Raw genomic sequence first — 15218 nt, forward strand, 5'->3', positions numbered from 1 at the left:
TATAAGGGGCGCCCGACTGGCTCAGTTAGTTGAAGGTGTGACTCTTGATCTCAGGGCGTTGATTCAAGTCCCACATTGGATGTACATTGCTTGAAAATAAAATCTTAAAAAAATAAAATGGCTTTCAGAAATAGCCTTAAAATGTATACACCCCTAGTGAATTAAAATGTCTAAGTCATTCAAAATTCAAGCAGGGTTTTTAGCCCCTGTTATAAGGTAAATATAACTGTAGCCGGGGTTAGCCCAGGTTTCTCAGGACCTGGAGCCACACGTGGGAAAGGTCTGACAAAACAGCCCCACACCTGAGGGGTGCTTGTGCAGGATCCCACTGTGGCTCCGGTGGGATTAGGGGCACAGGGAGGCGGTGCTCTGCTGCGAGGTGTGGCCTGCACAGGGTCACACAGAGAGATGGTGATCCAGAAGGATTGCTCCGGGGGGAGGCGGCGGTGCCCGGTCGTGCCGGTAGGTGCCAGTAACACAGGGTCACTTGATGCAACTGTGAGTCCGCAGGATCTTAGCATGACGTTCTGGTGAGGCCGGATCGCATCGAGGCCCTGCTTGTGCAGCGTGGCACCAGGAGGAGGTGGCGACGCAGGATCATATCATGAGGGGGCGCCAGTGAGGGTGGCTCAAGTGCGGACTCCCTGGGGTGGGGGGAGGGCGCAGGCAGTGCTGGTGCTGGGTCGCCCAGTGGGGCCGTGCACAGGTTCCTGAGGCACTGGTGTGCAGGGAGGGGGCGGGGTGCTCCTGCAGGATCCTGCCAGGAGGTGGCGGTAGTTCCTAATCACACAGTGAGGCTGTGCTATTGAAGACCTTTTTCCTAAATCTGATGTGGCGGCCATTTGGTAGTTTGCTTATTTCAGTCACAGCTCTGAAGACAGAAGTGTCCCCCTACTTTATAGATGAGAAAACTGAGGCTCAGGAAATTGAGGTATTTGATCAAGGGCTCAGTGCTCTAGTATGACAGGATTTGAGCCCGAGACTGGTCCTTTGCACTTTGCTGCACTTCCACGTTAATGTAACACTGAACTGCCCGAGTTCTTCGCATCATTGCAGCCTTGTGTTTTCAGAAAATCTCTGCTGTAAGATTTCCAGAAAATAATCTGAGTGTGCACTCAGTGCTCCTGGCTCTGTGTCCTGCTAACCTGTAAGGTCTGTTCTCTGTCCCTTTTGCTGTCCTCGTACAACCCATGTTCTGTCTCATCGGGACCCTTCCCGCTTCTAGAAGCAAATATGGCGGTCACCCTTCTGTGAAGCTGCAGGGGCGTCTGATTGTCCTTAAGCAGGCAAGCCCCTTGGCTGCAGGGCCCACCTGGCGGTGCCCGCATCTGCGCGTGGAGCCGCCGCCGCCGGCCGTGCTGCACCGGGCGTCTGCACAGGCTCCCGTCCTCCCGCGCACGCTGCCGTGCCTCAGCCTCCTCTGCCTGGTGGGCTCCTGCCTACCTCTCGGGTCTCAGCTTACTTGTCACTTCCAAGGACAGTTGTCGCTGAGGCACAGTCGGTTTTAGTCATTTTTTTTAATGTTTTATTTATTTCTAGGAGAGAGAGAGAGACAGCGTGAGCAGGGGAGGGTCAGAGAGAGAGGGAGTCACAGACTGAAACAGGCTCCAGGCTCCGAGCTGGCAGTCAGCACAGAGCCCAACGCGGGGCTCGAACTCACGAACGGCGAGATCATGACCTAAGCGAAAGTCAGGCGCTTAACCGACTAAGCCACCCAGGCGCCCCCAGTGTTAGTCATTTTAATGCTCCTTATACTAAGATGTAAAGAAAACTCGATGCAGTGCCTGCATTTGTTCGTCCTCTCAGCTCAGTTCTGCTGCCTGTTGCGTCCAGCCCTGGGGAGACGGCGGGGAGCCCCTGCCCACGTGGGGGTCACGGCACAGTAGGAGCGCGCAGCAGCAGACACGTGGTCCGTTAGGTGAGACGTGCCGTCAGGAAAAGCCAGGCAGAAGGATAGTGCTCACGGGAAGTGGGGTGAGGAGACAGGCTGGTCAGGGCAGGCCTTCCGGGGGGCTGGCACGACTTAGGGGGATGGTCTGTGCTGAAGGTGCTCTGAACACAGGGCTGAACACAGGGCTGGGGGTGGGGTGCACGCACGACTGACTGGAGCAGGAATGGGCTGCCCTTCTTCAAGGGGCAAGAAGGCCAGAAGGGACAGGAGCAGTGAGTCCTGAGGAGAGAGGTAGGGGACAAGGGCACAGAGCAGACAGGCGGAGATCGTGTTGGTTCTGGGGAGTCGAGCTAGGGCACGGAGTTTGCGCATGGTTCGGAGGCCAGGACTCTTGGCAGTTGCTCTGTGGTAGCTCCCGCACATGCAGGCCTGGGCGTGGAGCGGCCCCCTGCTGAGGAGAGGCGCTTCCGCACAGAACAGGATTCCCATCAGTGCCTCAGCGGGTACAAACCCCATCTCTGGGGGTCCTGAAGCGCAGCCCAGACACATTTCCTAAATGCACAGATGTCAAGGTCTCTGCCCCTGTGTAGACAGGGTTAGTGTTGACGTGGTCACTGTAGGATAGGGGGAACTTTTTTTTTCTCTAAGATAATTTTAGACTCTTCCAAGAGTAGTCACAGAATTCCCATAGATCCTTCATGCAGTTTCTTCAAACACCGACGTTACATCACATTCACGGTAATTCTGTCTGCACAACCTTTACTCCTGGAACCGCTGGAGAGTAAGCAACAAATGTGACGCCCTTTACCTCTGCATGTTTCAGTATGTACATACTTCCTAAAAACATGGGTGTTCTGTAACCACAGTGCAGATGTCCGAATCAGGAAACTGACATTGAAACAGTGCTGTTTACAGTCTGTGGGCCCTATTCAGATTTTGCATTTGTTTCAGTGCTGCCCTTCATCTCTTGGAAGACCTTAGATCACATAGTTACCCTGTCTCCTGAGACTCTTTTAATTTAGCCCAGTCTTTTGATCTTTGTCTTCCGTGGCCATGACATTCACAAGGAATACAGATTAGTTACGTGACCCTTGAAACCCTTTCTTCATTATTAGATTGTGGTTATGCACTATGTCCATATGTTCTTACACTGAATCCCATCCGGAGGCACATGATGTCTGTCTGTCCCATTATTAGGACCATTTGGTTAGGGTGGTGTCTGCCCACCTTCATCCCCTGTAACGTCACTCTGTTTGTGGAATGAAATAACTCATAAGGGGATACTTTGAGACTATGTAAAGATCCTGTTTTTCAGATTTTCACCTTCTGGTTTTTGCATTCATCAGTTGGCCCAAAACTAATTCATACCTGAATCAAATATTACAAATTACATTTGGTAACCAAATTTTTTTTCTAGTTTTTTATTCTAATTCCAGTTAGTTAACATACAGCATAGTATTAGTCTCAAGTGTATAATGTAGTGATTCAGCACTTCTGTACATCACCCAGTGCTCAGTAAGTACACTCCTGAATCCCCATCATGTTTCCCGCATCCTCCCACCCACCTCCCCTCTGCTGACCATCAGACTGTTCTCTACAAGAGCGAGTTTCTCACTTTATCTTTTTCCCCCCTTTACTTTGTTTCTTAAATTCCACATGAGTGAAATCATATGGTATTTGTCTTTCTCTAACCTTTTAATTAACGTTTGTTTGTTTAGAGAGAAAGTACAAGCCGGCAGGGCAGAGAGAGAGGGAGAAGGATTCCCAAGGAGAATCCACACTGTCAGTGCAGAGCCTGATGCAGGGCTCGATCTCCCCAACCATGAGGTCATGAGTTGGTAGCCTAACCAACTGAGCCACCCACGTGCCCCATGACTGACTTGTGTGTGTACAAAAAACCCATCTTCTGTATCCATTCATTGATGGACACTTGGGTTCTTCCATTGTTGTAAATAATGCTGCCAACAACATAGGGGTGCATATATCCCTTTGAATTAGTGTGTTTGTATTCTTTGGGTGAATACATAGTAGTGTGATTGCTGGATGATAAGGTAGTTCTGTTTTTACCTTTTTGAGGCACTGTTCACAGTGGCTGCAGCAGTTTGCATTCCCACCAGTAGTGCAAGAGTTTCCTTTTTCTCCACATCCTCCCCAGCACCTGTTCTTTCTTGTGCTGTTTGTTTTAGCCCTTCTGACCAGTGTGAGGTGATCCCTCATTGTGGTTTTGATTTGCATTTCCCTGATGATAGGTGATGATGAACGTCTTTCCATGTGTCCGTTCTGTTGACTATCTGTATGTCTGCTTTGGAGAAGTGTTTGTCTTCTCATTTTTTAATTGGATTGTTTGTGTTTGGGGTGTTAAAGATCAGTTTTTTATATATTTTGGATACTAGCCCTTTATCATATATGTCCTTTGCAAATATCTTCTCCCATTCCATAGGCTGCTTTTAGTTTTGTTGATTGTTTCCTCTGCTGTGCAGAAGATTTTTATGTTGATGTAGACCTGATTGTTTTTGCTTTAGTTTCCATTGCCTCAGGAGACGTATCTTGAAAGAAGTTGCTGTGCCAGTGTCAAAGAAATTACAGCCTGTGTTCTCTGGAGGATTTTTATAGTTTCAGGTCTCACATTTAGGTCTTTAATCCATGTTGACATTATTTCTGTGTATAGTGTAAGAAAGTGATCCAGTTTCATTATTTTCTTTTGCATTTACTTGTCAGGTTGAGCCAACACCGTTTGTTGAAAAGACTGTCTTTTTCCACAGGAGGCATATTCTTACTTCTTTTGTCAAAGATTAATTGACCATATAATTGTGAGTTTATTTCTGGGTTTTTGATTCTGTTCCATTGAAGTGTCTGTTTTTGTGTCAGTACCATACTGTTTTGATTATTACAGCTTTGAAATATGAGTGAAGTCCAGAATTGTGATGTCTCCACCTTTTCTTCTGTAAGTTTGCTTTGGCTATTTGGGGTCTTTTGTGGTTCCGCACAAATTTTAGTATTGTTTGTTCTACCTCTGTGAAAAATGCAGAGGTATTTTGATAGGAACTGCACTAAATGTGGAGATGGCTTTGGGTATTATAGACAGCTTAACAATATTTATCCCTCTAATCTATGACCATGGAATGTCTTTCCATTTATTTGTGTCGTCTTGAATTTCTTCTTTCATCTGTGTTTTATACTTTTCAGAGTATATAGGTCCTTCGCCTCTTTGGTTGGGTTTATTCTAGGAATCTTACTATTTTTTTATATAATTGTAAATGGGATCTTTTCTTAATTTCTCTGCTTCATCATCAGTTTATAGAAATGCAACAGATTTCTGTACATAGATTTTGTCCACTGCAGCTTTACTGAACTCATATATCCACTGTAGCAGTTTTTTTGGTGAAGTCTTTCAGGTTTTCTATATATAGTTTCACATCATCTGCAAATAGTGAAACTTTTGTTACCAATTTGGATGCCTTTCTTTCTTTTTGCTGTTTGATTGCTGAAGCAAGGACTTCTAATACTATGTTGAATAAAAGTGGTGGGAGTGGACATCTTTGTCTTGTTTTTGATCTTAGAGGAAAAGCTCTTAGTTTTTCCCAATTGAGGATGATATTAGCTATTGGGTTTTCCTGTATGCAGACTTTATTTTGTTGAGGTATGTGACCTCTAAACCTACTTTGTGGAGGCTTTTATCATGAATGGGTGTTGTACTTTGTCACATACTTTTGTTGTATCTGTTGAAATAATGTAGTTTTTATCCTTTCTCGTGTGGATGTGATTTATCATATTGATTGATTTGTGAATTTTGAACCACCCTTCCTTGCATCATAGGAGTAAGTCCTATTTGCTGGTAATAGGTCTTCAGATTTCCTATTTCTTCCTGATTCAGTTTTGGGAGGTTATATGTTTCTAGGAATTTATCCATTTTTCTAGGTTGTCTAATTTCTTGGCATATAATTTTTTCATAATCCTGATTTATAATCCTTTGTATTTCTGTGACATCACTTATTTTCCGTTTCATTTCTGATTTTTTTTAATTTTGTTTTTTAATGTTTGCTGGGGAGGGGCAGAGAGAGAGAGAGAAAGAATCCGATGCAGGCTCCAGGCTCCGAGCTGTCAACCTAGAGCCCAATGTGGGGCTTGAACTCACAAACCGTGAGATCTTGACCTGAACCGAAGTTGGACATTTAACACACTGAGCCACCCAGACACCCCCATTTCTGATTTTCTTTTGAGTCCTTTCTCTTGTTTCTGAAGAGTCTGGCTAAAAGTTTATCAATTCTGTTGACCTTTTCAAACAACCAGCTCCTAGTTTCATTGATTTATTGTTTTTTTAGTTTCTGTTTATTTCTGCTCTAATCTTTATTCTTTCTTTTCTTCTACTGGCATTCAGTTTTATTTCTAGTTCCTTTAGATGTAAGGTTAAGTGGTTTATTTGAGGTTTTTCTTCTTGAAGTAGGCCTATATTGCCATAAACATCCCTCTTCACACCACTTTTGCTGTATCCCAAAGATTTTGGATCATTGGTTTTTCATTTCGTTTGTATCCCTGTATTTTTTCATTTCCTCTTTGATTTATTCATTGTTTAGTACTGTGTTATTTAACTTGCATGTATTTGTGGTCTTTACAGATTTTTTCCTTGTGGTTGATTTCTAGTTTCATAGCATTGTGGTCAGAAAAGATATGTGATATGACTTTAGTCCTTTTTTTGAGACTTGTTTTATGTCCTGATATGTGATCTGTTCTGGAGAATGTTCCATGTGCACCTGAAAAGAATGTGTATTCTAGGATGGAATGTTCTGAACATAGCTGGTAAATCCATTTGGTCCAATGTGTCATTCAAAGCCACCATTTCCCTAGTGATCTTCTGTTTGGATGATCTGTCCATTGATGTAAGTGGGGTGTTAGAAGTTTCCTACTATTATTGTATTGATTACTTCATGTTTGTCATTAACTGTTTAATGTATTTGGGTGCATTCATGTTGGGTACATTAATATTTACAGTTGTTATATCTTGTTGGATTGTTTGCTTTATGATTATTGTAGCATCCTTCGTCTTTTTCCAGTATTTGTTTTAAAACATACTTTTTTCATCTAAGCATTGCTATCCCAGCTTTCTTTTCACATCCATATGCAAGATAAGGGTTTTCCCATCCCTTCAACTTGTCTGTGGTATCTTTAGGTCTGAAATAAGGGTCTTGTAGGCAGTGTATAGATGGGTCTTGGTTTTTTGTTCATTCTGTCACCTATGTCTTTTGATTGGAGCATTTCGTCCATTTACATTCAAAGTAATTATTGATAGGTATATACCTTTTGCCATTTTGTTACTTGTTTTATGGTTGTTTTTGTAGTTCTTCTGTGTTCCTTTCTTCCCTTGCTCTCTCACAGTTAGTTGGCTTTCTGTAGTGATATACTTGGATTCCTTTCTCCTTATTTTTTACGTAGCTATTACTCGTTTTTGATTTGTGGTTACTGTTAGGTTTGAAATAACATCTTCTGCGTATAACAATCTGTATTAAGCTAGTGTTCACTTAAGTTTGAATCATCCTCTACTCCTCTGCCACATTTTAGGTATATGGTGTCGTACTTTACATCCTTCTAGTTTGTAAAAACCAATCAAGGGACTCACAGACATACTTATTTCTACTCCTTTTGTTTCTCCTTTTCATACTCTCACTTACAGTCTTTCCCAAGAGTCCCTTTTAACATTTTTTGTAAGGAAGGATTAGTGATGATAAATTCTTCATACTTGTTTGTCTGAGAAACTCTTTTCTTCTGTTCTGAATGATAGCCTTGCTGGATAGAGTACTTTTGGATTGTTTTTAATTCTTTTACATTTATTTATTATTGAGAGAGCGAGAGAGAGAGAAAGCACGAATAGGGGAGGGGCAGAGAGAGGAGACACAGAATCTGAAGGAGGCTCCAGGCTCTGAGCTGTCAGCACAGAGCCCAACCTGGAGCAGTAACTCCGGAGCCATGAGGTCATGACCTGAGCTGAAGTCAGACGCTCAACCAACTGAGCTGCCCAGGCGCCCCGTGGATAGAGGAATTTTGGTTGCAGATTCTTTCCTTTCATCACTTAGAACAGATCCTGCTACTCCCTTCTTCTCTGCAGTTTCTGCTGAAGAATTGGCTGATAGCCTTATGGAATTTCCTTTGTATTTAACTTTCTTTCCTGTTGCTGCTTTTAATATCTTCTCTTCCTCACCACTTTTTGCCATTTTAATTGCCATGCGGCTTGGTGTGGACGGCCTGGGTTGGTTCTGCTGCTTCTGTGCTCTGTCTCCCCTGGGCTGTTTCTTGTGTTGGCTCTTTTAAGGCAGGGACTCAGTTTCCTCTTGCCCTCTTGACTCTCCCAAAGTTGAGCCTGCTGGTTTATTTATTTTTTAAGTTTACTTACTTATTTTTAGAGTCAGACAGGAGGAGGAAGAATCCCAAGCAGGCTCCACACTGTCAGCACAGAGCCCAATGTGGATTTCGAACACAACAAACCATGAGATCATGACCTGAGTTGAAATCAAGTGTCAGACGCTCAATCACCTAAGCCACCCAGGCGTCCAAGCCTGCTGAGTTTTTAAATTCAGGTTTTAAGTCCTGCTGATTATTAGAATTTAGCCCCTCTGGTTTACAAAGCCAGTGTTCTGTGGACTCGCCTTCCCATGCTGGCTCGCCTTGTGAGGGGCGGTTTCTCTCCCCTCTTCTGTGCCAGCTGGTTCCTCCCTCTGTGCACACCCCCCACCCTCTGGGATGTGGCCTCTTCTCTACTTACACTTGCCGTCTGCTCTGCCAGTCTTCGGGTCATTTCTGGGTTGTTAACACTAATGTGAGTGTTGTCTAGTTGTGTCCTGGGCCGAGGTGAGTTTGGGGTCCTCCTCCTGCACCATCTTCCAAATGCAGTTTTTCAGTGTGTATTTTAGTCTGCAGCAAAGACCGTAGTAATCTGTGTATGCTGCGTCTCCCTTAAACATAACTTCTACCTCATAAACTAGGGTTTTTTTTATTTTTTTTTTTGAGGGGATAACTGGAAACGTGTTCACAGGAAGTTAACTCTCTAGCACTTGTCTTCTTCCTGATATCCTCTGAGTTCATGTTCCATTGAGGAGTGGGTTTCTCCTTCATGTGTGGTGTGACTTTCTGTTGGTGATAGTTTATCATTTGTGTAATAGAACTACTGGCGGGAGAGGCGAGCTCTCAGTCCCTGGAGCGAACCAGGCTGTGGCTTAGAGCCACCTAATGACAGAGCTGTAGGTGGGGTCCTCCCCTGTGGGTCAGTAAACATCAAGTCTGGTTCTGTACATGATGCAAAAATACAACTGTAAAAATGATAGTGAAGGAAAAGGTCTACTGTAAGTTGGAGGTTCCCAAACTTCCTTGGCTCACGATGCTTTTAGTGTCTTTTCATAGCATCACTAGACCAAAAAAAATTTTATTTTTTTTTACTACATTATGGTTTTTGTGATGGTCCTAACAATTTTTTTTTATGAAGTTAGGCCAGACAACTTATGAGTAGTGGAGTAGTGGTTCTCATAGTACATTGCAGATGTCACTGTGTTTCTCTTAGAAACATAAAATGTTTTAGGGGTGTTGTCATACTCAGGTCACTGCAGCTGTACACAAACACTGTTTGTGTCCTCTGTGGGAATAACTAGATTTGCACCCATTTAACAAAGACTGGAGGGAAACACAAAGTAAAGGTTATTTTTGGCTTATAGATTATTTTAAAATATTTAAACCCTTTTAAATCATGTTGTTTCCCTTCTAATTTATTGTTGATTCTTTAGTCCCTGGGTGTGATCAAGGCTTGTTCTTAGGTCCTTCCTACAGAAGAGAGCCGGACAGACAACAAGAGGCTTCTTTTAAACACTGGGGCAAGAATAATGTGGGAAATTCTACCACTAAGGAACCTAGCCTTTTGTGACTGAAATTAACTCTGTGTTCTCCTTTAGGACCATAGGGTGTTTTGGCTGATTACAGGAATTATGTTTATGGGAAGTGGCCTCATCTGGAGGCGTCTGCTCTCATTCCTCGGACGACAGCTCGAAGCTCCTTTGCCTCCTGTGGTAGGTGGTGTGAGGGTCGGGCTCGCAGCAGTACCGCACAGGCGTCACATCGGGCTCCCCCGAGACACGTGGCCCCAGGCTCTGCGACCCTGAGAACGTTACTGAATTTCGCTAAGCCTGCCTGAGTTTCCCCCTGTCATTTAAAGTACTCGTGGGAGAATTAATATTTGGAAAGTACTCCCCAGCACAGTGCCGGGCCCAGTAAGCAGGTTAGAAATATGTGCTGTGGGAGCAGCACTGGGCCGAGCATCGCCAGCCGTTCTGCTGCAGGCCGGGCCCCAGCCCCGACTGGGATGCAGACGGCGTCGTGCTCTCACGACCATAATCCTGTACTCCTTTTCTTCCCCTTCTACTCCTCGTCCACGGCAGGAGTAAACACTAAGATAGGGATACAGGGCTTGGAGTCCTTCCCTCCTATGGTAGTCACTCATCTTACTAGTGGCTTTTCTTTTAAGACAGACACCAACTAAAATGACAAATTTTCCTGCTTTATTTAGATGGCCTCTTTACCCAAAAAAACCCTTCAGGCAGATAGAAGCATGGAGTTGAAACACAGCTTCCGGCCAGACGGATCAAGCAGGAGCGTCCTGACAAACCGTTGGAGTCCTTGACCCGGTACAGACCGGATGATTTTTTGATGGTCGTCATGAGAAACTTGGTACCTTTATTTTCTTTTATAGAATCAGAGACTTGAAAAAAAATCACTGATACTTTAATGTCTGATAAAAATATTAGGGCACTCACAATACTAGGATTTAATTGCATTTTCAGGATTGAGTAAAGCAGCAAAGTACTTGCTTTGTAAAAGGCCAAAATTCTATCTTCCACAAACTGAAAAGGCTATTTTTAGAGACATGATGTGAGGCATAGAGAGACTGACTTCTACGTATCAAGAAAAGTACAGCCTCACGCCAAGCAAAGCCTGAATATCTGACTAACTCACAGTGATGAGATCCAGTAGCAGGAGCTCTGAGCAAGTTCCCAAGAGCATGATTCCGACTGGAAAGGCGGGAAAATATATATTATCCTTAAAACGCAGAAAGTTTGTGCTTTACATCAGACTTTTCTTGTACTTGCCTCCTTTTTATGTAAGGCAACTAAAAAGGAAAGGATTGCATGGAAAGGAAAGCTTACATGGATTCCAGTTAATCAAGATTTCACTTTCTTGAACCTTGGAACTAGTTTTCTCTGCTTGGCTATAATTAAAGCCTTTGGAAATAGCGTTAAAAGAAACTATTTGCCTCTGTTACTTAGTCGTTCCCTGACTTTAGACAGAGGGGTCACCTCAACCACCCCACCCCTGGACAAGAAAGTGTACGTAGTCTAGTCAGTCTATATGTCCACACCTCAGAAGCTGACAGACGGGCTTCGTAAAACCAAAAGGTAGATAAACTTCAGAACTGTGACACCTTTTTCTACTCAGTCAGGTTGGGATTCAGAACCGTGGCTAATATTTGTAAGTCTCCAAGTTGCTATTCAACTACAATTTTATATTTTCTGGAGGTCAGATAACAGTTATGCAATAGAACATTATAGCTTTCCTTCCCTTCAGAAGTAACAGGGAAGATTCCAGTGTCCAGAGGTTTACCTGAAACTATAACAGGATATCACATGAGGAAGTTGAGGAGTCCATTTACGCAAGTGGGTTGGTGATAGGAAGAAAAATGCCGTTCCAGGAGCTGCTTTGAGAGAAAACAGATGAAGTTGTAAGTTTTTCCCGTTCCCAGGAGTGGTTACGAGAAGCCTTGAGAGGTGGAGGACAGACGGGGGGAGCGGGCCTGGGCTCGGAGCCCTGCGGGATGTGTAGGGAACGGGGTAGACGTAGCTCTCTAGTGCCGTAAATCTGTGGTGGTTTTCTAAACAGTCTCTCCAGTGATGCTTGGAATCCATGGGACGCGCTGTGGCCTACCTCGCGCACCTGCCGCTGGTCATAAATATTAACTGTGACGGGACGAACTGAAAGCCCAGAGGACTTTGATTTGCCTGATCTCAGGCAAATCGTAGAATTTTGGCCTTTTTGGGGTGACTTAGTTTGCAGACTTGGGTAAAAATATTTTTGAGGAGTCCTGTCTTGTCAATAAAAGAAATGCAACTACCTCCTAAGTCTGCAGAGAAGTCACTGATGGTTTATCAGATTTTCAAAGGTGCTTAGATCAAATTTGATTTCAAAATGTCAGCGCTGCTTTGCTGACAGTAAATAAGACCGTCTGTACTGAAAATATATTAAGTGGTTTTAAATGTTGAAGTAGACTGAGCACATAAACTATCTGTAAATAAAACGAGAATACCAAATACTTGGTTACGTAAGCAAGCAGTCTTATCGCCTGTGTAGCAAGTTCAAGGAACGATATTCTTCATAGACTGTCCCTTTCTGGAAGTCCTCTAAGAAAATGCAACAGAAAATAGCATCCTAAAATGGCATCTGAACACTTGCTTTATTCTTGATAAACAAATTGTAATAACCACTAAATAAAAAGATGTTGGGGGACTTATCCTAAGAGGTGTGTACAGCTTTATTTTTTTGGAATTACAATCTTAAACACACTTTAGTTTCCGGATTTACTTTCGTTATTTCAGCGGTACCTGTGGGGGTGGTGCCTGGTCTGGGGCCTTCAGAGACCGGAGTTTATTCCCAAACTCCAGACCTTGTTAGACCTGTGGTTCAAAGGCATAAAACCATTCTGCTCTTGAAGCAAGTTGTTACATATACAGGTAATAGGAAAACAAAACACATGTACATACTTGCAATTAGGGTAACAGATAAATTATTTCAGATTTGAGTTAATGATTAAAACCCTACAAGGTGTTTCGTTACGCATTTCAGAATCCGTGCTGAGAACCAGTTAGTAGTAGAGTGAGAATGTAGCCACGTTACGCAGGAGACTTCTATGCCAGCTTGACCTTCGACAGTAGGAATACAAATAAGCACTTCTGAATATGGGATTAATATGGGTAAATGTCCTACATAAAACCCTACACGAAAACTTGTCTCCAACCGTAAAAATTTTAACCTTCTCCACCCAGTATCTGTAGACATTAAGAAAAACGGAAATCGTTAGGTAAATAGAGCCTGTGTTGAAACACGATCCTTGTCAGTGAAGTGTGGACACTGCACAGCGCTGGCAGTGTGAAGGCACGCATGCTCGTCAGGAAAGGTCCGGTACTACACAGGAGTCTGTCACACTTGGACTTCTCACCTTGTGTTACAGCAACTAAGTTCTGGCCCCTCAACTAAATTTCCCTTTAACTAAAAGCAATGCACATAAGGGAGCTACCGATAATTGTTACCCAAGTGGAACGAAACGGATTTGTGCTTTCTGCTGTTCCCTAGGGAACCGTGCAGCTGGCATACCTCTTCAGGAGCGATGACAGTCGCGGGAGGCATCCAGAGGTGACGGTGTCCTTTGTTTCCCTGTGTGTACTCACCTGGGCCCACACTTAACTCCCGTAGCTTTCCCTGGAGTTCTGATTCAGCCTTTACGCTTCTGCTGGATTCCTGCTTCCCTGCACCAGTCTCTCCTCCGCCTCTAAGAAGCTGAGAGGGGCTCCTGACCTTACTCACCAGTGCTCTTCCCTGTCACGGGGTCAGCGCGTAGGGAAGCCAAAGGCCCGTGCTGGAGTCCCCTCCCCTCAGGGTGCGGCGCTGCGGGCACCAGAACCAGACAGAGCACGGCTGGCTTCGCTCCCTCGCTCCCTCGCGGCGGCCACTGGCTCAGGCCAGACCTCCCTTTCTGCACAGCGTGTAGCAGCGCAACGCGAGAGCAGCTCCTCTGGAAGGACCTAGAACAAGGGTCCCTACTGCTCTGCCAGTCAGCACGGCCGCTCCTACCCGCGCACGTGAGGGCCCCGAGGGGTGAGGAGGCCTGAGGCTCGCGTTTAGCCCTCACTGTAGGCGACTCCGCGCAGCCAGCCTCACGGCAAGGGGCCGAACCGCTTCGCACGGGTGACTGTGGAGGTGGAGGTTATCCTTCACCCCCCGACTTCTCACTGCTGTTTCTCTAGCTTCTTTCCTATATACTATTGCGCTTTGATTGGAATGGGCCACCATTTTTAAAAGGACGTTTTCAGGAGCAACTGTGACAGGGTTTCCTGCCTCCTGGGAAGGAGAGGCGCCGTCCCAGGCAGCAGGAAGGCCGCGCTCGTCCTGTGAGGAGGGGGATGTGGTCCAGAGGTCGCGCACAGGCACGCAGCTGGGGCTCAGGTGACATGCAAGGGGAGCGGGGACTGAGCCTCTGGAAGGGGGGGCGGCTACGCGGAGCACCGGTCACCGCTCCCAGGAGCCCCGCCTCCGGCTCCGGCAGGCTCTCCCGGGGCTCCCTTGTCTCCCTTGTCCCCAGGACGCTCCCCCCCCCCCCCCCCCCCCCCCCCCCCCGCCAGCCGCCGTCACGAGAGACAGTGAAGCCCTTAGTCTCCGCCGAGGCTGTAGACGTGAAGCGCCCCGGAGAGTCGGGCTCCCAGCGAGCTCCTTCCAGCAGCAACGACAACTTGGTTCTGCGGGGGACACAAGACAGGGGCACGGGTAGCGCCGCGACGCCTCTGCCGTAGCCCGGCATCCCGTCACGTCTGGCGAGCAGCCACTGCTTCAGCCCCACAGCGTCCGGGCCCCAGGGCGGAGGAAGCCCAGCCGCCTCTCTGCGGGCAGCAGTGCCGGAAGCCGGCTCAGCAGGGTCCGCGCAGCCCGGGCCGCGCCCCTCCGGGGGCCAGGGCTCGTGCTGGGAGCCTGGACTGACCCCGACCCAAGGCCGGAGCACCGCGCGACCGTGGGACAGCCGCGCGTCCAGAAGGCGTACTACTGGCCGCCGCGTGCCCTCTCCCGTGCGCCCGCTCGCCACACCGCCCTTCGCTTCCGGCTTCCGCCCCGCTGTCCAAGGAAAAAGAAAGCCCGTCCTTCCCCTGCTGTATGGAAGCCTTCGCTTGATTTGCCTGCAGTTGAGCTGTGAGCCTCGCCTCCATTTCAGGCCTCCCTTCCCGCCTCCGGTCCCTCTAGTCCCCTCCACTGGTCCGAGGGGGCACGTGTTGCGGGTCCCCCTAGACCGTGAGCACCTGCGGGGACAGGGCTCGCGAGCGCGCCCGGCCCGGACTCTGGCTTCCCACTGCTAACCCGAGTCCCCATCCACGAGCCCCCCGACCAGCCGTCTTTAAACGTGCGCGCTGTCCACGTGCAAAGGTGCACACGTGCTTGTCCCGGAGGCCGGAAGAAACCGTACCGGCCTCGTAGCAGCAGTTACCCGACATGGCGGGGTTTGCAAACTCTCCGCGAGGGCCGCATAGTGACTGCCTGA

General features: G+C 46.5%; 2 protein-coding genes across 5 annotated transcripts in view; one reads left to right on the forward strand and one right to left on the reverse strand.

Moving 5' to 3' along the window:
* The window catches only part of MRS2 (magnesium transporter MRS2), a 39880-nt gene extending 28720 nt beyond the window's left edge, over positions 1-11160 (forward strand). Inside the window, exons 10-11 of the mRNA XM_039216721.1 lie at positions 9823-9936; positions 10434-11160. Coding sequence (XP_039072652.1) covers positions 9823-9936; positions 10434-10547 — 228 coding nt within the window. The 3' untranslated portion in view covers positions 10548-11160. The remainder of the gene's footprint in view (positions 1-9822; positions 9937-10433) is intronic.
* A 1270-nt stretch (positions 11161-12430) lies between these two features.
* GPLD1 (glycosylphosphatidylinositol specific phospholipase D1) overlaps positions 12431-15218 on the reverse strand; it is a 61503-nt gene continuing 58715 nt past the window's right edge. For all 4 annotated transcript variants that reach the window (XM_039216718.1, XM_039216717.1, XM_039216719.1 and 1 more), the window contains one exon: positions 12431-14427. In XM_039216718.1, the coding sequence (XP_039072649.1) occupies positions 14341-14427 (87 nt within the window). In that variant the 3' untranslated portion in view covers positions 12431-14340. The remainder of the gene's footprint in view (positions 14428-15218) is intronic.

This window comes from Hyaena hyaena, unplaced genomic scaffold, assembly GCF_003009895.1.
Source record: "Hyaena hyaena isolate Hyena2069 unplaced genomic scaffold, ASM300989v1 scaffold_652, whole genome shotgun sequence".
In the NCBI taxonomy this organism is placed as follows: domain Eukaryota; kingdom Metazoa; phylum Chordata; class Mammalia; order Carnivora; family Hyaenidae; genus Hyaena; species Hyaena hyaena.